A 21,331-nucleotide genomic window follows, 5' to 3' on the forward strand; every position below is an offset into this window, starting at 1 on the left:
TGTGTTTTAGTGATATCACATTTGTACATGACTTTATGCCAATAAACACTCAACCTTTGTAGTATGTTTTAATTTTGTATTAATACCTCGAATCTGTCAAAACATTGCACTTTTAAATAATGATACTATCTAAAATTGCTACACCTTGTGTAAAGAAATAATCAAATCTTAAGATGAATATCAAAGTCTTTAAAATATCTGTAGTGTGCAATTAAATATAATGCCACTGTTAATTTGTGAATCGAATATTGGTTAATGTACATGGTATTTGAAAAATTATTGTATCATGGTAACAGTTTAATAGATTAAATTGTTAATGTCTGCTGTAAAATTTAGCTACCAATTAAAACAAATATTTCAATTGGTTTTTTTCTGCCTTAATTCTCATACTGCAGATTAAAATAAAAATACAAACACAAACCAACATTAATGTGATTCACAGAAACTGTATAAAGATTCTTTGTAGTGGTATATAGAAAACCTAAGGTGAACTATTTTCAGAATATTATTTTTCTTCAGATTGACAGTTTTCAAGCAGTTATTTAAAAAAACGAATCTTACAAAGAATATAAAGACTGTTTTCATAGCCATTGTTCCACCTGTTTTAGGATTAGAAATACTGGTATGTATACATCATCTCCTTCAATTCAGAAATGTCTTGATTCTACATTGTATTAGTACAGCAAACAAAAGGTTTGATCCCTAGCGGAAAAATTGAAAAAAACTAAATTGAAAATAAAGGTACCTAGAAGAAGGAAGGCACTTTGATGAAATGGATATACCAGATAAACAATCTTTAGCTCACCTGGCCCATAGGGCCAAGTGAGCTTTTCTCATCACTTGGCAGCCGTTGTCTGGCGGCCGTAGAATTTTACAAAAATCTTCTATGAAACTACTGGGCCAAATTTAAACAAACTTGGCCACAATCGTCATTGGGGTATCTAGTTTAAAAAATGTGTCCGATGACCAAGTCAACGACCAAGATGGCCGCCATGGCTGAAAATAGAACATAGGGGTAAAATGTAGACTGGCTTATATCTCTGAAATTAAAGCATTTAGAGAAAATCTGACACAGGGTAAAATTGTTAATTAGGTCAAGATCTATCTGCCCTGAAATTTTCAGATAAATTGGACAACCTGTTGTTGGGCTGCTGCCCTTGAATAAGTAATTTTAAGGAAATTTTACAGTTTTTGGTTATTATTTTGAATAATAGTATAGATTGAGATAAACTGTGAACAGCAATAATGTTCATCAAAGTAAGATCTACAAATAAGTCAACATGACCAAAATTGTCAGTTGACTCCTTAAGGAGTTAACGCCCATTATAGATAATTTTTAACCATTTTTTTAAATTTTAGTATTATTTTACAAAAATCTTCTCCTCTGAAACTACTGAACCAAATTTAACAAAACTTGAACACAATTATTATTGGGGTATTTAGTTTAAATAATGTGTCCGGTGACCCGGCCAACAAACCCAGATGGCCATAATGGCTAAAAATAGAACATAGGGGTAAAATGTAGATTTTGGCTTATATCTCTGAAACTAAAAGCATTTAAAGCAAATTTAACATGGGGTAAAATTGTTTATTAGGTTTAGATCTATCTGCCCTGAAATTTTCAGATAAATCGGACAACCTGTTGTTGGGTTGCTGCCCCTGAATTAGTAATTTTAAGGAAATTTGGCAGTTTTTGGGTATTATTTTGAATGATATTATATACACAGATAAACTGTTTTAGCAATAATGTTCAGCAAAGTAAGATCAACAAATAAGTCAACATTCGGGCAAAATGTGTTCGACGACCAAGCCCACCAACCAAGATGGCCAACATGGCTAAAAAAGTACATAGGGGTAAAACACAGTTTTTATGCCCCACCTACGATAGTAGAGGGGCATTATGTTATCTGGTTCTGTGGCTCCGTTGTGCGTTCGTTCGTGTACTTTGGACACATTCTTGTTGGCTAATATATCTGAGACCAAAGCATTTAGAGCAAAGTTTTCACACTATAACTTTAGTTTAAGTAAATAGAAATCTATGAAATTTTGACACAAGGTTTACGACTACAAAAGGAAGGTTGGGATTAATTTTGGGAGTTTTGGTTCCAACAGTTTAGGAATTAGGGACCTAAAAAGGGCCCAAATAAGCATTATTCTTGTTTTTCGCACAATAACTTTAGTATAAGTAAATAGAAACCAATGAAAGGAGTATGTTCGATAAGGTCCTAAAATGGCCCCCTTTTTTAGCGTTAATTTCAAATTCGGATTTATTGACCAATATCACAATAGATTATAGCTAAAACATTGACTAGATAGGATATAAGCCATTTTGTTGAAAATTTTACGTTTCTGCGTTTCATTATGACATCACAAGTTGTACTCATATTGATTTTTCACGAAAAAATCAATGAAAATGGGTAAATTTCCAAAGATTATTTGACAGGAAACATAGAGCGCATACGTCGACAACAAAGATCTTTTAAAATAATGTTTGTGAAGACATTTAACATGTCTTATTTGAATATTAAGCTTGTCGACGCCTGCGCTCTATGTTTCCCGGTCCTTTATTTGGTTGAAATCCAGCTAATTTTGTCAAATTTCACCAAAATCCCTTATCTTGACCTTTTTGGGATGTAAAAATCAACGTGTTAGAACTAAACTTTGACAAAAACAGCTCTGTTTAACTTTCTCACATGTCTCTAAGGCAACTTAAAACAATTATTGTCTTGTAACCATGAACTTTATAATTGGGGCCAAATATGGCACTTACCGAACTTACTCCTTTAAACACAAGGTTTATGACCACTAAAGGAAGGCTGGGATTGATTTTGGGAGTTGAGGTCCAAGCAGTTTAGGAATTAGGGGCCAAAAAGGGGCCCAAATAATCATTATTCTTGGTTTTCACACCATAACTTTAGTATAAGTAAATAGAAACCAATGAAATTTAAACACAAGGTTTATGGCCACTAAAGGAAGGTTGGGATTGATTTTGGGAGTTAAGGTCCCAGCAGTTTAGGAATTAGGGGCCAAAAAGGGGCCCAAATAATCATTATTCTTGGTTTTCACACCATAACTTTAGTATAAGTAAATAGAAATCTATGAAATTTAAACACAAGGTTTATGACCATAAAAGAAAGGTTGGGTTTGATTTTGGGAGTTTTGGTCCCAACAGTTTAGGAATAAGGGGCCCAAAGGATCCAAAATTGAACTTTGTTTGATTTCATCAAAAATTGAATAATTGGGGTTCTTTGATATGCCGAATCTAACTGTTTGTGTATGTAGATTCTTTATTTTTGGTCCCGTTTTCAAATTGGTCTACATAAGGTCCAAAGGGTCCAAAATTAAACTTAGTTTGATTTTAACAAAAAATGAACCCTTGGGGTTCCCTAATATGCTGAATCTAAAAATGTACTTAGATTTTTGATTATTGGTCCAGTTTTCAAGTTGGTCCAAATCGTGGTCCAAAATTAAACTTTGTTTGATTTCATCAAAAATTGAATAATTGGGGTTCTTTGATATGCCAAATCTAACTGTGTATGTAGATTCTTAATTTTTGGCCCCCTTTTCAAATTGGTCTACATTAAAGTCCAAAGGGTCCAAAATTAAACTAAGTTTGATTTTAACAAAAATTGAATTCTTGGGCTTTTTTGATATGCTGAATCTAAACATGTACTTATATACTGATATTTGATTATGGGCCCAGTTTTTAAGTTGGTTCAAATCAGGATCAAAATTATTATATTAAGTATTGTGCAATAGCAAGAAATTTTCAATTGCACAGTATTCAGCAATAGCAAGAAATCTTTAATTGCACAGTATTGTGCAATAGCAAGAAATTTAAAATTGCACAGTATTGCACAATAGCAAGAAATCTTCAATTGCACAGTATTGTGCAATAGCAAATATTTTTAATTGCACAGTATTGCACAATAGCAAGAAATATCTAATTGCACAATATTGTGCAATAGCAAGAAATTTTCAATTGGAGTTATCTTTCTTTGTCCAGAATAGTAGTTGAATCAACTTAAATCATTGTTTTATACAATATACAATGTATATTCACTTTTACTACCAACTGATAAATTAAAACAATCTTTACCATTCAGTGATAACAAGCACTTTATTTTACATTTTAATATTTTATGATGTATTTAAATGAGTAGTTATTGTTGCAAACTCCATTAGAAATCTGAATTGAGATCAGTTTTGGAAAAAGGGAAAGGGGGATGTGAAAAAAAAATGGGGGGGGGTTAAATTTTTCTCATTTCAGATTTCATAAATAAAAAGAAAATTAATTCAAACATTTTTTTGAGAGGATTAATATTCAACAGCATAGTGAATTGCTCAAAGGCAAAAAAATATTTTAAGTTCATTAGAACCCATTCATTCTGTGTCAGAAACCTATGCTGTGTCAACTATTCAATCACAATCCAAATTTAGAGCTGAATCCAGCTTGAATGTTGTGTCCATACTTGCCTCAACCGTTCAGGTTTCAACTTCTGCGGTTGTATAAAGCTGCGCCCTGCGGAGCATCTGGTTTGTTATTATCTTCAATATTATCTTAGATAGAGATAAACTGTTAACAGCAATTTAATATGTATAGCAAAGTAATATCCACAAATAAGTCAACTTTACCAAATCAGTCAATTGATCCCTGAAGGAGTTATTACTCTTAAGTAATTTTTGAACAATTTTCATATAAAATTTTGTAAATTTTTGTAAACTTATGCAAAATGTGTTCCTTTGAAACTTCTGAGCCAAGTTCATTATAGATAGAGAAAATTGAAAACAGCAAGAATATTCAGTAAAATGAGATTGACAAACACATCATCATCACCAAAACATGATTTTATCATGAATTCTATTCTCGTCTATGATATGTGTCCTTTGTTTAATAAGCTGTTTTCACATAGACCAAGGTGAGCGACACAGCCTCTTTAGAGCCTCTGGTTACTAATTCTCATAACTGTCTTAAAGAAGAAACGTTGTACCTTAGAAAAGTTTAATGTACAATTAAAGGAAGAAATACTGCTGCCAGTGCTGTACTAATTAATTTTACCCCATGGAACAAATGGTATAATGATTTTGACAAGAAATTAGGTTTCATCCTTTTTTCAAGGAATTATGCACCTTTGAACTTTTGTTTTTGGCTTAAATATACTTCTGCAACAGTTTATCATTGCAACTCCTCTGAAACCACACAACAGAATTTCATGAAACGTGGTATATAATAAGGATATACTATGTTGGTGTGCATATTGTTAGGATATATTGATTCAAATTATTCCCTAGTTGTTAAGTTACACTTATAAAATTTTGTCTAAATAAACATCTGCCAGTTTTCATCAAACTTCTCTGAAACCACATAACAAAATTTCAGGAATCTTTGTAGATAATAAAGGCATAATAAATATATGTGCACATACACAAATTTTTTTTATCAGTTTACTTTTATCAGAGTAATTAAGTACTCTTAGAACTTAGGAATCTGGTGAAATTTTGTTTGCCCAGTGACAAGGTTCTTTAATTTTTTTTATGAAAATGGACTGATAAACTTTTACTATTAAAGTATATTTTTGAAATATAATCATATTAAAGATGTAGGCTCACTAGATTGTTTGAGAAAGCTGTTGTATGTTTAATAGAGGTAAACACACGTTTGTCTTTCATTGTATGAATTTATTTTCAGGTGATGGGTTTCTTTAAAAGAGAACTGCTATCCGTTGGCTTAATTATGATAGCAGTATGGCCTTTGATAACAGCCAAAAATATATGGAAAGATAAGGTTAGATCAATAGTATATTAGTTTCAGCAGGGAAAAATTATGAGAGCTCTAACCTTATGAAACATTGGCCAAGTGAGATCTGATTTGTATCAAGTTATACTGTTAAGACCAAACATTCTTATATACTAATTTGAAAAACAAGGAGATTGAGAATTCATTTGCTCAGCATAATGAAATTTCATAGTAAAGATATGACTCTCTGACATAATAATTTTAAAGCCTGATTTGTGATTTGTGGTTTGATCTGAAAACAGTAATTCATGAAATTTGAATCTAGATTTCCATCATAAATATTGGGATTTCTCCAGCAATGCATTATTTTTTAGTCATAACCTTTTAGTTATATTCAAATATTTACAAAATTAAAAAAAAATATACATTTTAGGGAAAGGGAGACAACTTAACATCACAGTTCATAACAACAACAGCAAGCAATTAAATGGAACTTTTGAAAGAGATTTTGTTTTGGGATACATATTTTGTCATTTATGTTTTACAGTTTACACATGTTTCCTCCCTAAATATTTTGCAGGTAACAGCAGCTGGTTGGACTGTCTCATGCCTGTTGCTTTCTGTGTTTCCATTAGCTCCAGTTGTTGGAAGGCAAATTAATTATGTTTATGTGTAAGTTGATAAAATTTTGATAACTGTTTTTGTCCATCTTCATTTGTTTGAATATATTCAGAGATCACATTTTTATGATCTACTTAAGCAAGAATCTCTGTTGGTAGGTTTAAATGTTCTAAATAACTTGATATCCAAACATCTGCTTATTCTAAACGCTTTTTTTTTTATTATCTAAAATCATTGGGACCAAATACCTTGAGATTTTCTTATAGTACACATGTTTGTGAATAATATTGGATAGCAACTGTAGGAGAATAACGTATCAAAATTCTATAAAAACCCTATCAATATCTATTGTACCAAAATCCAGCAGATATCATTTCCTTCCTGCTGAATTTGATTACCACAACTACACAATATTTTTGCCACAGATTGAGTTTGCAAAAAACTGGATTCAACATAATATTCCTGTGAATATTAATTTACAAGTTTTTAATTTTCAGAATAACAAGTGGAGTTTTTGTTGTCTTATCAACTTCCTATTTGATATTCTGGTGAGTAGATTTTTGCATTATGACTTATATAAATCTTTCAGATTTTGTGTGATCCAAATATTGAATTTCCTCACCCATATATATGAATGAACAGTACAATTGTGAATACAACAACTATATAAGGTTACTTTGTCAATTTGTGTCGTACTGTGGAATCATTAATATTCGTTGGATACCAATTTTCATAGGATGTGTGGGTTCAGGGGATTTAAAACGTTCAATGAGAAACAAATTTTCTAAAGGAATTTATGCAGTCTTTGTCAAAACAAAGAAATTAAATGTTCATGAATATGCAAGTTTTCTTCAATCCACGAAAATAAATGAATCCACAGTACATGACAACAAAACAATTACATATAGATAACAAGCAAGCAATATGAACATACGATCAGTTAGGGTGACAAAACAAAATGTACAGGAATAAAGGCATGGATGTTCATCATAGATTTTAAAACATCAGGACTGATAGAGTAAGTATGTTTCAATGTGTGCACACCACATGGGTTAAACTTTCTTATGTCACAAATCATTTGTTAAAATATAAAACAGGAAATTTGGTATGATTGCAAATGAGACAGCTCTCTACAAGAGACCAAATGACAAAGAAATTAACAACTATAGGCCATAGTAAGCCTTCAACAATGAGCAAAGCCCATATTGCATATTCAGCTATAAAAGGCCCTGAAATGACAAATGTAAAATAATTCAACAGCCTAATTATTTATTAATGTACAAAAAATGAACGAAAAACAAATATGTAACACATCAACAGCGACAACCACTATATTACAGGCAAAAACATACAGAATGTGGAGGGGTTAAACATGTAAGCCGGATACCAACCCTCCCCTAACCTGGGATATTGGTGGAACAGTACAACATAAGAATGAACTATAAAAATCAGTTGAAAAAGGCAACTCATTAGATTGATACAAATAGAAATACTACACAGAGTGGAATTGATTACTTATTTTTTTTTACATTGAGTTTTATATAAAGAGGGGCGTAAAGGGAAGAAGGCGAAATAACATTGCCTATTCACGATGAACGAACAATTAAAAATTTCTTGCACGTTGATCTATATATCGATTTCACGAAACACAGTGAATAATTAACCTTTTTCACGGCTGCACATGAAATAAAAATGGAAAAACATGTTGCACAAAAATAACCCTTTGCCACCCTCTATAAACATTGTCAAGGCTAGGACAATGTAAGTATTAGTTTTGTTTAAGCTTTTATAATAAACCAATCAGTTTATATTTTAGTTTAAAGAGAAGTCATGAAGCAAGAAAAGAAAGAAAATTCAGACATCAGCATATTTTTATAGTTAACATTATTCAGGTAAATGAGAAGCTTATATATATAAATATGTGAGTAGTTATTTGTGTATTAATAATATAAAAAAGAAGATGTGGTATGAATGCCAATGAGACAACTGTCCAGAAGAGACCAAAATGACACAGACATTAACAACTATAGGTCGCTGTACGGCCTTCAACAATGAGCAAAGCCCATGCCGCATAGTCAGCTATAAAAGGCCCCGATAAGACAATTTAAAACAATTCAAATGAGAAAACTAATGGCCTTATTTATATAAAAAAATGAACGAAAAAAACAAATATGTAACACATAAACAAACGACAACCACTGAATTACAGGCTCCTAACATGTATTTAAACTATTTAAAAGTATTGTTAAGCAAGGGATATTAAGTTTTCACCAGAAGAAAATTGACAACAATCAAGATAACTTAATGCATGAAAACTCTATTACTGGTAATAGTAAAAAAAATAACTGTTTAATTCTATATACAGAATAAATATTTGGGGGGAAAAAAGTTGCAAACATGAAGTGCAAACCATATCCTTAAAAGTTAAATACAAACATTATGGAACTGTGTGAAAGGAAAGCATCAAAATAAAGAATAGAAAATCATTGTGATACTTCTACAGCAGTTACAAAGCTTGTTTTCCAATTTGTTCAGCTAAAGGTATCATGACTGTATATGTATGGAATTCTTGTTTTAACGGAATTTGATTACTTTATTGATGTCATACTGTTGGCAGTGCTAATGTTGAACTAAGGAAACCCCTAAAAGACATTAGAATTGATCAATATTCCTTATCTTAATGTTTCTAATCTTACATGTAGTTTAGCAAACTCTCAATCAACAATAATAGAAAGTTTGACATTTACATTTCAGGTGATAGTTATTGGTTTAGCCACATATAATGTATGGACAGTCTCCAGTAGTATAGCCAGAAGTCAAGGTCTTCCATTCATAAATCGACTAACAAGCTATGTCATATTAGGTAACACATTTCTTTATTTTTCATTTTGTTTGAAAGAAAACTTTTAACTGAAACATACACAATGATTTCCATGAAAAAAAAGGTTGAAAATCTGAAACTGTCCTGCAGAAGTGATTAAATTGCTGTTATTTGTCTTCAGAGGGACTAGAAATTTTCTGTGATAAAAAGCCATGACTATAATCAGTGTCAAAATGAACACTTTTTTGTTTTATTTCAAAACCATTTGCTTTTGATTTTCATCAGTATTTGTAGCTCAGGTCCTTATGATATTTTTTAACTATTTGCTGACCATAGTCAAAAAATATCATCAGGATCTAAGAGTAATTTTTCTGCAGCTACAGTATTTGTTACATTTACTGAATCTATCAACAAATTTAATGCAGATTTTCCGGGAAAATTGTAATTGATATATTTTATGATTCATTTTTGTGTTAGATTGAGAAAGAAAACATTTTTGTTTTCATATTTTTCAGTGTTTTCAATGATATCACCATTCCTAGGAGGGACATCAGTAACACACAGATTGTTTACAGTAACCTTGGCTTTATTTCCTCCATATTTACTGCTGAGTATATCGTATCCTTAATAGTCATCATACTGTCAAACTTGGGAATTGATTTTTATATATAAATATTTATATATCATAGTAAGTAGTTGATTGTAACTGTTTGAACATAGGCAAATAGATATTGTTAACTTTTAAAGATTCGTTTATATTTCATGGATTTTTTGAAGATTGAGGGAAGAAATAGAGTCAACAGTGTTGAGCTGGGGTATAATGATTGAGAAATAGCTCATAGTACTTTTACTACAAAATTGAGTGAACAGTTTTGAGCTGGGGTATAATGATTGAGAAATAGCTCATAGTACTTTTACTACAAAATTGAGTCAACAGTTTTGAGCAGGATACAATTACTGAGAACTAGCTCGTGGTTCATCTTGTATATAACAGCATGTACATTACATGTGATGCAAATTTAATGTATATGTGGGGTATTGTTTATTAATTGAGGGGGGGCAATAGAGGGTTCGTTAACATGTTAACAACACCTCCATTTTGGAAAAAAACAGTTAACAAAAAATGCAAAAATGCTGATAACAGTTAACAAAGTGGGTTGAAAACAGTAAGCAGCTTAAATTGATCTCAGATAACAATTAACAACACCATAAAAAGGTCCAAAACAGGTCAACATAAAAATGTATTGCCCCCCCCCCCCCCCCCCCCCCCCCCCTCTTAATTGATAGCTACTTTATTTAACACAATTAAACTGTTTAACAAATTTTTCCTTCAAAATTTTACGTTGAACTTTTACATAATATAGGCTTACTTACATACATCTTGTGTGTGAAGTCTATGAATGTAATATGTATTGTGTAATGCTTGAAACTATTTTTTTATTAGTTTAGTTGGCACTTCATTAAAAGTTATATATCCTTACATAAAATACAGATATGAAGATTTATTTTTTGTAACTTTGACAGCAGTTTTATATTTCTGGATGAAGTTAGAGATAAATTTGAATGATAAAAAAGTCAGTGTAAGTATCATTTACTTTATAACACAAAGGGGCATTTAACCAATTGCTTACATTTACGATGCAATTTGCAGTCTTGGGTACGTTTTAGAGTTTAAAGTGTTCACCTCTTTATGACAAATTTTTGAAATTTGAAATTAATCTATCACGGCGAGCCTCATGTTTTAAATTTGAAAATTTATCGACTCTAGTGGATAAATATCATATCGCACCAGATTCAGTGGTAGAATCTATATATTCGTAATTTCATGCCATTACCAAAAACTGACTATTGGGCTGATGATTCTCATGGCAACTAGCTTAGAGATAGCAAAGAGATGAATAACTTTATTGAAAGGATGGTATAAAAGAAGATATGAAAATAGTTCTATTTTAAAACTTTGACTAAATATATTCAGCTCACTGATAGTTCTACAATTTGTTATAAAAAGTCTCTCACTAAACCAAGATTTAAACCTTTAAAACATATTCCACATTAAAACACTTAACCATTGCTGTCAATGAAACAAATAATTTGTAACAAAACTATTCTTTTATGATTTCAAAAGTTATGCTTTATATGTATAATTATTTTATTTTTCAGTTAGAAGATTGTGATTTTGTTGCATCAAGTAAAAATCAGCTACACAGAATTATAAACACTGAAGACATTAGAAGAGCTTTCTATTATGTATCCTTTTTTGTTAAATTTGGAATTTTATATCTACAGAAGATTTTTTTTTTAATGAAATGCAGCTAGTTTTAATATTGCCGTTGCTAGGCAAAGGGGTTTAAAGGCTTACCCCTGAGCTTCTGTATGTACATACATCTATCCATATTACATGCTTTTATATTTATGGTTTTGTTTTTCTGCAACTTTAGTTACCGAAACCAAAAATTATCACCAAACACAGCTTATGTTAGAATTTGGATACATCAATTTCACTCTTTTCTAAAGTTATGTCCCTTTTAGGAACACAAAAATTGAGTTATTTGACATTTCCTCATAGTAACATTAATTGCCTCCACCAAATATTAAGAAAAACACATAGCTTGCTATCACCATACACAGATCAAGTCTTAATTTTAAATAGTTTTTTGAGTGATGTCCCTTTATAAATAGAAAAATTGCTGAATTTCCCAATTCCACACTAATTTTAGCTTCAACCTAATGTTATGAAACTTAACCACAATGCATCTTGCCACCAAAGACTGATCAAATTGGAATGTGTGTGGGGTAACTTTCTCAGTTCTCAAGTTATGTCCCTTTATAAATGGAAAAATAGTTGAACTTGCAGTATATTAACAAGTGGAGGCATTTGTGTCCCATGGACAATTTCCCTTTTATTTTTATTTTTTATTTGCAGTATCCTTCTGTTTATATAACATAATATTACATTTGATTTTCCTGAGCCATTATCAGATATTTTTTATACTAGTGGCATTTTTTGGAACAGGAAATATTGCAAGTATTAACAGGTAAATTGTGTAGAATATTCAAGGATAATTTGATCTCATGTGTCGCAGCAAACAGTCCTATTTTGCTTTGATGTTGATTATTTACACTGTTTGTGATTTGATACTCTTTTCTTAACTATGCTGTTTTTCCAATTGAAATTTGTTGAGAAGTTAAAGAATAAAAAGACAATGTGTTAAGATTTATTTACTGATTTCCAAAAGGAACCTAAATAGTCATTGTATAGATTAAGGATTTGATAAAACCAGGATTATTAAAATAACGATAATTACACACACATACACACACACTCAAATCATTTTAAAAATAAAAAACTAACAAAATAGTTAACATTTCCCAAATGGGGTGGTTATGTTGTATTTTGTCCTTTCCCCTCACACTCACTCACTTTCAATTCAGGAGCTGACCTAATATTTCATACATATTATTTTCAGTTTTGAACCAGCCTCAGTGTATTGTTTTGTTACAAAGTTTGATCCATTCGTGATGGGATCTCTCATGATGTTAAAGGTAAGTCATTACTGATCTCCTTTGAAGCACAATCATTTATATTTTTTACCTCCTTGGAATTTGAGTAGTAAATATTATAAAGTTACCAAAGAGACTGAATTACAAGATAGGCCAGAATTTTAAAAATCCAATCAAAGAAAAAATAGTATTTCATGTTTGTTCAATTTGATATGGTCTGCATAAAATGAAGATGACAATTTTGAAATTCCAAATAATGACAACACTAGTAGTATCTGCATGCTAAACATATGTTGACATCCATTTCAACCGAAGCTTTGTTTGTAGTCTCAATTTTTTTTTCTTCAGAATGTACTACCGTTTGTTTTGGTAAGCTGTGTTTTCCATGCCATACATGTTCTGACAGCCATTCCAACTAAAGCTTTGTTTCTGATAGTACTCATTATGTCAGATTTCATGGCATTAGTAAGTATTCAAAAGCTTTCATAGTTATATTTTTAACCATTTGTCAAATGTCTCTGCAAAAACATAATGTATGCCTTGGTATTAAGTTAATGGGGCATTTAGTATGACTGTAATTATAAATTACAACGTTAGCTGTTTGTTTGAATTGACACTTTAATTTGATTTTCAAGTACAAATCCAAAATCTTAAAAAATGCAGAGAATATGAAGGAAAAAAAAATAAAAATATCCATGAAATTATTTCCACTGGGTGTAAATCAAATACCAATCAATAAATGTCTAATTTTTTTGGTGTAAAGTTTATTTTTGTCATAAGTTCATTTTTATACGACCGCAAATTTTTTTTTTGGATTATGTATTGGTATGATGTCATCTGTGTCGTCCTCCAAAGACACATTTGGTGTCTGGACAATAACTTTGGTTTAAGTGAATGATCTCTATGAGATTTTAAAAGAAGGTTCAAACAAAAGGAAGGTTGGGATTGATGGTCCCAACCGATTTGGAATTAGGGGCCCAAAAGGGGCCCAAAACAAGCATTTGTCTACTTTCAGGATATCAACTTGCTTGTATTTCAATTGCTCTGAAATTGTACCACAATGTTTAATACCACAGGTAGAAGGTTTTAGATTCATTTTTGGGGCGATGGTGCCAACAGTTTAGGTATTAAGGGCCAAAAAGGGGCAAAAAACTAGCATTTTTATACGACCGCAAATTTTGAAAAAATTTTCGTCATATATTGCTATCACGTTGGCGTCGGCGTCGTCGTCGTCGTCGTCGTCGTCGTCGGCGGCGTCGTCGTCGTCCGGCGTCCGAATACTTTTAGTTTTCGCACTCTAACTTTAGTAAAAGTGAATGGAAATCTATGAAATTTTAACACAAGGTTTATGACCACAAAAGGAAGGTTGGTATTGATTTTGGGAGTTTTGGTCCCAACATTTTAGGAATTAGGGGCCAAAAAGGGCCCAAATAAGCATTTTCTTGGTTTTCGCACTATAACTTTAGTTTAAGTTAATAGAAATCTATGAAATTTTGACACAAGGTTTATGACCACAAAAGAACGGTTGGGATTGATTTTGGGAGTTTTGGTCTCAACAGTTTAGGAATTAGGGGCCAAAAAAGGGCCCAAATAAGCATTATTCTTGGTTTTCGCACAATAACATTAGTTTAAGTAAATAGAAATCAATGAAATTTAAACACAATGTTAATGACTACAAAAGGAAGGTTGGTATTGATTTTGGGAGTTTAGGTCCCAACAGTTTAGGAATTAGGGGCCAAAAAGGGACCCAAATAAGCATTTTTCTTGGTTTTCGCACCATAACGTTAGTATAAGTAAATAGAAATCTATGAAATTTAAACACAAGGTTTATGACCATAAAAGAAAGGTTGGGTTTGATTTTGGGAGTTTTGGTCCCAACATAATAAGGGGCCCAAAGGGTCCAAAATTAAACTTTTGTTTGATTTCATCAAAATTGAATGATTGGGGTTCTTTGATATGCTGAATCTAACTGTCATGACTGTGTATGTAGATTCTTAACTTTTGGTCCCGTTTTCAAATTGGTCTACATTAAGGTCCAAAGGGTCCAAAATTAAACTAAGTTTGATTTTGACAAAAAATGAATCAGTTAGGTTCTTTGATATGCTGAATCTAAAAATGTACTTAGATTCTTGATTATTGGCCCAGTTTTCAAGTTGGTCCAAATCGGGGTCCAAAATTAAACTTTGTTTGATTTCATCAAAAATTGAATAAATGGGGTTCTTTGATATACCAAATCTAACTGTGTATGTAGATTCTTCATTTTTGGTCCTGTTTTCAAATTGGTCTACACTAAAGTCCAAAGGGTCCAAAATTAAACTTAGTGTGATTTTAACAAAAATTGAAATCTTGAAGTTCTTTGATATGCTGAATCCAAAAATGTACTTAGATTTTTTATTATGGGCCCAGTTTTCAAGTTGGTCCAAATCAGGATCTATAATTATTATATTAAGTATTGTGCAATAGCAAGTCTTTTCAATTGCACAGTATTGCGCAATGGCAAGAAATATCTAATTGCACAATATTGTGAAATATCAAAATTTTTTTTAATTAGAGTTATCTTTCTTTGTCCAGAATAGTAAGCAAGAAATATCTAATTGCAAAATATTGTGCAATAGCAAGATTTTTTTTTAATTGGAGTTATCTTTCTTTGTCCAGAATCAACTTAAATCTTTGTTATATACAATATACAATGTATATTCACTTTTTACTACCAACTGATAAATTAAAATAATCTTTACCATTCAGTGATAACAAGCAGTTTTTTTACATCTTTATATTTTATGATGTATTTAAATGAGTAGTTATTGTTGCAAACTCCATTAGAAATTTTAATTGAGATTAGTTTTGGAATAAGGGAAAGGGGGATGTGATTAAAAAAATTGGGTTCAATTTTTTCTCATTTGAAATTTCATAAATAAAAAAGAAAATTTCTTCAAACATTTTTTTGAGAGGATTAATATTCAACAGCATAGTGAATTGCTCTAAGAGAAACAAAAATTTTAAGTTCATTAGAACACATTCATTCTGTGTCAGAAACCTATGCTGTGTCAACTATTTAATCACAATCCAAATTTAGAGCTGAATCCAGCTTGAATGTTGTGTCCATACTTGCCCTAACCGTTCAGGGTTCAACCTCTGCGGTCGTATAAAGCTACGCCCTGCGGAGCATCTGGTTGTAGTTTCTGGACAATTACTTGTGTATAAGTGTATGGATCTCTCTTACATTGTACCACAAGGATCCATTTCACAAAAGAAAGGCTGGGATGGAGTTTGGGAGTAATTGCCCAGTTCATGCGGGAATTAGGGTCCAATAAAGGACCCAAAAACAAGCATTTTTCTAGTTTCCAGACAATAACTCTTGTTGAAGAATATGAATCTTTGTGAAATCATACTACAAGGTTCCATACTACAAAGGAAAGGCTGGGTTTGAGTGTGGGGGTAATTGCTCCAAACTGGGATTCAAAAAGTTTGGGGGGGGTTCAAATTTGTTTTTCAAAATTTTTAAAATTTCTAATTTTTCAAAGTTTTCAAGAAGAATCTTTAATTGCACAGTATTGTGCAAGAAATTTGTAAGATCTTGACATTTATTTTGTGTCAGAAATCTATACTTTGTCAAAAATTTGATCCCAACCCAAATTCAGACAGAATCAAGCTTGAATATTGTGTCCAAATTTACCACAACTGTTTAGGGTTCAACCTCTGCGGTCGGATCAGGCTGCGCTTTTTAAAATTTTGTTCTTTTCTGTATTGGCAAAGCAACTTTACAATGATTCAGAAACTTTGAATTACCTTAAGTGTAATGAACATTTCTGAGAATTATAAATAAATATAAAGATTGATTTATATTTCAGAATTTTTTCTTTCTGGTTAGAGACTATGGTAGTTGGTTAGAGATTGGAACCAGTATTAGTCATTATGTGATAGTGATGTGTATGATTATATTTCTTATGGTACTGTTTGTATTATCTCATGCTTTGACAACTGTCTCCGTTCTCCCTAGGATTAAACACAGTAGAGAGTGAGTTATTTGTCAGCATTGTTTTTGATAATTGTGTTGGCGGAGAAAGAAAAATAGTATCATCTATTCTAGTCTTAGTATGCTCTGTTTGTTTGACTAATGTCTTCCAATGACAATCCGATTGTATTTGTTAAATGATAAGTTTTTATGAACTGTGACCTTAGAAGAGACTGTAATTTGTTGATATGATAATTATTGAATTAGCATTATTTGTCATTATTTTGTATGTAACCTTATTCCCAAATTTAAAAAAAAATATATTTGAATTATGATCCTCATATTTATACTATTCATTATCCATAAATACTCATATTTATATAATGTATTATCCAAACCAAAAGAAATGATTATACTTTTCAGGTCAGATCATTTTCTCTCATTACCTCACATTGAAATCACACAGTGCATTTTTTCTTTGAATATAGATATCATGAAGATAAAAATACTGGTTTAGTATGAACTAATTCTGGGTATCTGATGAGAGAGAAACTTTTTATGTTTAGAACAACAGACAAAAATAAAAGCTCAAATTTTGTACAAGAATCACAAATTGATGGACATTATATTGTCATTTTATTTTTATATGGTAGGATGTAAACCTATCATATTGTATCAAAAGCCAACTCAGAATCAAGATCAACTTATTTACATGTATGTTTAAAATATGCTCCCTGTTGGAAACCATTTTTTTTTTTTATATCAAGCCAAATTATAATTATAAACTCATTTCATCATGCATAATATAACAACAGTATTTGATGTTGTTGATAAGCAACTGTTTACATTTTTCACATAGTTTCTTTGTTGAAATAATTTTCCATGGTGGCTATTGTCTGGGACTTAGGTTTGACACTAAAATCACAAACTTTATGAAGTACTATAATTCCTTCTCTGTGCATAATATAAGTTTAGTTTATGATGCAGTTTCAAAGCATCAGCTAATTTTTTAGCTCACCGTTCCGAAGGAATGGTGAGCTTTAGCCATCACTTGGCGTTCGTCGTCCATCTGGTGTAAACTATTTCAAACACCTTCTCCTCTGAAACTACGGAACCAATTCCAACCAAACTTAAGCTGAATGATCCTTATGGTATCTAGAATAAAGTTTGTGTTTTATTTTCTGTTTCGTCAAAAAACATGGCAGCCATGACTAGAAATAGAACATAGGGGTAAAATGCAGTTTTTGGCTTATATCTCAAAAACCAAAGCAGTTAGAGCAAATCTGACATGGGTTAATGTGTTCATAAGGTAACATTCTATCAGCCCTGAAATTTTCAGATGAATCTAATAACCCATTGTTGGGTTGCTGCCACTAAAATTGGTAATTTTAAGGAAATTTAGCAGTTTTTGGTTATTATCTTGAATAGTATTAATGATAAAGATAAGCTGTAAACAACAAATATGTTCAGCAAAGTAAGATCTACAAATAAGTTCATATGACCAAAATTGTCAATTGACCCCTTACAGAGTTATTGCCCTTTAAGGACAATTTTTACACAATTTGTTTATCATGTTTTCTAACTTTAAATCTTCTCCTCTAAAACTACTGAACCAATTCCAACCAAATTTTAGCTGAATGATCCTTAAGGTATCTTTAATGAAGTTTGTGTTTAATTTTCTGTTTCTTTAAAACAAACATGGTTGCCATGGCTAAAAATAGAACATAGGGGTAAAATACAGTTTTTGGCTTATATCTCAAAAACCAAAGCATAGAATTATGACAAAACACTGCATTTTCAAACACTTATTAATATACATTAAACAAAAAAAACCAAAGTATGATGAAATTGGACACTTAAACGAAAGATAAATGCCAAAAAAATCAAGGTGAGCGATTCAGGCTCTTGAGAGCCTCTTGTTTTTCTACAAACCAGTTTGTGACTGTTCGATTTAATCCATTCAGTGATGCTGTTTGCAAGAAGTTGCATGTATGCTTTTTTCCCATTAGGGGGGGGGGGGGAGTGTTAAAACTATATATCTGACCTGCATACACAAGGTTTGATTGAATTATTCTCTAGTCAGGGATGCTGTTACATAGAGAAGGCTGTTTGAATGTGTTTCCCCATAGGGCCCAATTATCATATATGGCAGCCATCTTTGATTAACAACTAGCTTCAGAATCACATATGTTGTACTGGAACATATTATCTCCATCCCTTGATAATAAAAGTCCAATTCTTGAACAGTTTCTGAGCAGAAACAGGTTAATTGATGGTTAAAATTTCATAATTAATTACTAACAGATGGCCAAGGACTGACTTTTTAAAGTCCTTTGTTTGTTGTATGGAAAAATGTCTCATTTGTAAACATTAGGCATTATCTTATTTCTATCCAACAATTTGAGTTAAAATTAAACAAATGGTTTTATAGTTATAATTCAAATGTGTTTTTTTTTATATGCAATGTTACTCAAGATATCATTTTTATTTGTTAATGATCTTTTAAAAATGCAAAAGTTCATTTTTTTACAGGGTATACAAAATTGAGAGAATCAATCATACTTTTTAATTATTTTTATTAATAAAACATTTGAAAATATTAAACTTTAGTCGAGATTTGCAAGATACCATTTATAACTAGTCAATTAAAGAAAGTATATTGCATTCCCATACAGTTCTACACTTTAAAGTAGATTTAAAAGGTTTCATTTTAGGTCGATTTGCAGTAAATAACAAGTTTTATAAATTTCATGAATTTTGACAAGGTGAGACAATAATTCTTTGTTTGTAATTATAATATTACTTTTTTCCTTTTTAATAAACACTTACCAGCAAATTATCTTTAAATTGTTTTTTGTCAATTAATCTTTTTAAAGCTTTTTTTATTACAAAAATCAATTAATTTGCATTCTGACATAGATATAAGTTATTATATTGCAACAACGTTTGTAACGTTCATTTTGATTGGATAACGTCACTTTCTTACATGGCATCAATTGACAATTGATGCTATGGGACGTACGAGCAAGCGCAGACGGCATATGACAGATTTTAAATACATGTTTTAACGTTGTTTTCTGTCAGTTTTATTAGAATGGAGATAACAATATTGTATTTTAACACGTCGCCAGTAAACTTAATTTACGACCATCAAATCCCCAATTGATGCCGTCGGAGCTTAAAATACAATACAGTTATCTCCTAATTTGACAGATGCAACCCACAACTTTTCTCTAGTCTGACAACAGTTTATATCAGATTAATAGATTTTATATTCAAACTCTTGTTTCTTTATAAACCTCTTTAATAACAAATTCTTGTTGTATGATGAACAAATTGATTTGTAAAATATGTTGTATCAGGTTGTTTGTTTTTATCATTCCTACTTCTGTGCAATATATTTTTTATGCATTTTCATAAAAAAAAAACCACACCTATTAAATGTACAATATTCTGCCACATTGCTGAATTACTGTGATATTTTTATAATACTTTTGATATCAAAAAGATATTTTTAATAAATAGAGACTGAAATACAATTACATAATTGTTTTTATTGTTTTAAAGCTGTGATTCTCTTGCTTATTTTAAATAATGGTTTAGTGAAGATGATCTGGTTGTGAACAGCACTAGTATTGATTTCTTTAGCCAGTGTTAGGGTAAGTGGTTATGAGGCTTGAAATGTTAATTTACCACTCAAATTACATTTAAAAAAAAGCTTATCAGCCCAGATTTTCAAACTCCAAAGACATTGCAAACTTAATGACATGACATCCATTTCTTAACCTCTGATGAGAAATGGAGGTTTGTGAGTGCTAACAATGTTGATTTTCCGTGTTATTTATATTTCCAAGAACGTTTTTTTTTTTTAAATTATCAATCTTGATTTTTCAAACTTGTCCAAGATATCGTGTCACCTGATACCTTAGAAATTAACATGTAACCATGACAGCTATACAGAGTATTAACTTGCTTTAACTTAAACTTAAAATTGCTATGTGTTTGTTTTTTCTTCATTGGCAAGAGGTAAATGGGGAGGGTTGAGATCTTACAAAATATGTTTAACCAGCCACAATTTTGCACCTGTCCCAAGCAAATTCAAAAGCCTCTGGCCTATGTTAGTCTTGTATGATTTATAATTTTAGTTCATTTATATGTTTTAGAGTTAAGTATGGCCTCCATTATCACTGGACTAGTACACAGTTTTGTTTAGGGGCCAGTTGAAGAAAGCCTTCGGGTTAAGGATTTTCTTACCCATTGGTGGGCTTTGGCAGTTTTTGAGGTCAGGTCGTTGTCTCTTTTACACATACCCCATTTCCATCCTCAATTTCAATTTTAGTTCTTTTATTTAGGTTCTTAGTATCAGAAAGTTAGGTGACAGAATCAGGATATTTTGACATAGTTTCAGAGATGCACCAACTTGCTGTCAAAAGTGTTTAAACTTGAATTGTGAGATGATTCACAAGACCTTCATATGCAAGGCAATTGGTCAGTACTATAAAGGTGCACCTGCACTAAAAGTTAAACAGTTGTATGACAATCATTACTTTAGAACTGGCTTTCATCGCATGTTGAGGGCACACTTTAAGTAATCCTCAACTTCACTGAGTTGAAATATAAATTCCACGACTCATACATAATTTACATATGTTCATATTCAAAATTAGAATCAGATCTGCAGCAAAATCATTCAGTC

General features: G+C 31.2%; 1 protein-coding gene across 1 annotated transcript in view; it reads left to right on the forward strand.

The window, feature by feature from the left end:
* The window catches only part of LOC139524398 (GPI ethanolamine phosphate transferase 1-like), a 29,112-nt gene extending 11,843 nt beyond the window's left edge, over positions 1 to 17,269 (forward strand). The window contains exons 18-30 of the mRNA XM_071319168.1: positions 520 to 622; positions 5,690 to 5,785; positions 6,318 to 6,409; positions 6,856 to 6,906; positions 8,175 to 8,250; positions 9,113 to 9,221; positions 9,695 to 9,797; positions 10,672 to 10,759; positions 11,340 to 11,426; positions 12,159 to 12,214; positions 12,647 to 12,722; positions 13,029 to 13,145; positions 16,532 to 17,269. Of these exons, the coding sequence (XP_071175269.1) occupies positions 520 to 622; positions 5,690 to 5,785; positions 6,318 to 6,409; positions 6,856 to 6,906; positions 8,175 to 8,250; positions 9,113 to 9,221; positions 9,695 to 9,797; positions 10,672 to 10,759; positions 11,340 to 11,426; positions 12,159 to 12,214; positions 12,647 to 12,722; positions 13,029 to 13,145; positions 16,532 to 16,702 (1,225 nt within the window). The 3' untranslated portion in view covers positions 16,703 to 17,269. The remainder of the gene's footprint in view (positions 1 to 519; positions 623 to 5,689; positions 5,786 to 6,317; positions 6,410 to 6,855; positions 6,907 to 8,174; positions 8,251 to 9,112; positions 9,222 to 9,694; positions 9,798 to 10,671; positions 10,760 to 11,339; positions 11,427 to 12,158; positions 12,215 to 12,646; positions 12,723 to 13,028; positions 13,146 to 16,531) is intronic.
* Positions 17,270 to 21,331: the final 4,062 nt, after the last annotated feature.

This window comes from Mytilus edulis, chromosome 5 (assembly GCF_963676685.1).
Source record: "Mytilus edulis chromosome 5, xbMytEdul2.2, whole genome shotgun sequence".
Lineage (NCBI taxonomy): Eukaryota > Metazoa > Mollusca > Bivalvia > Mytilida > Mytilidae > Mytilus > Mytilus edulis.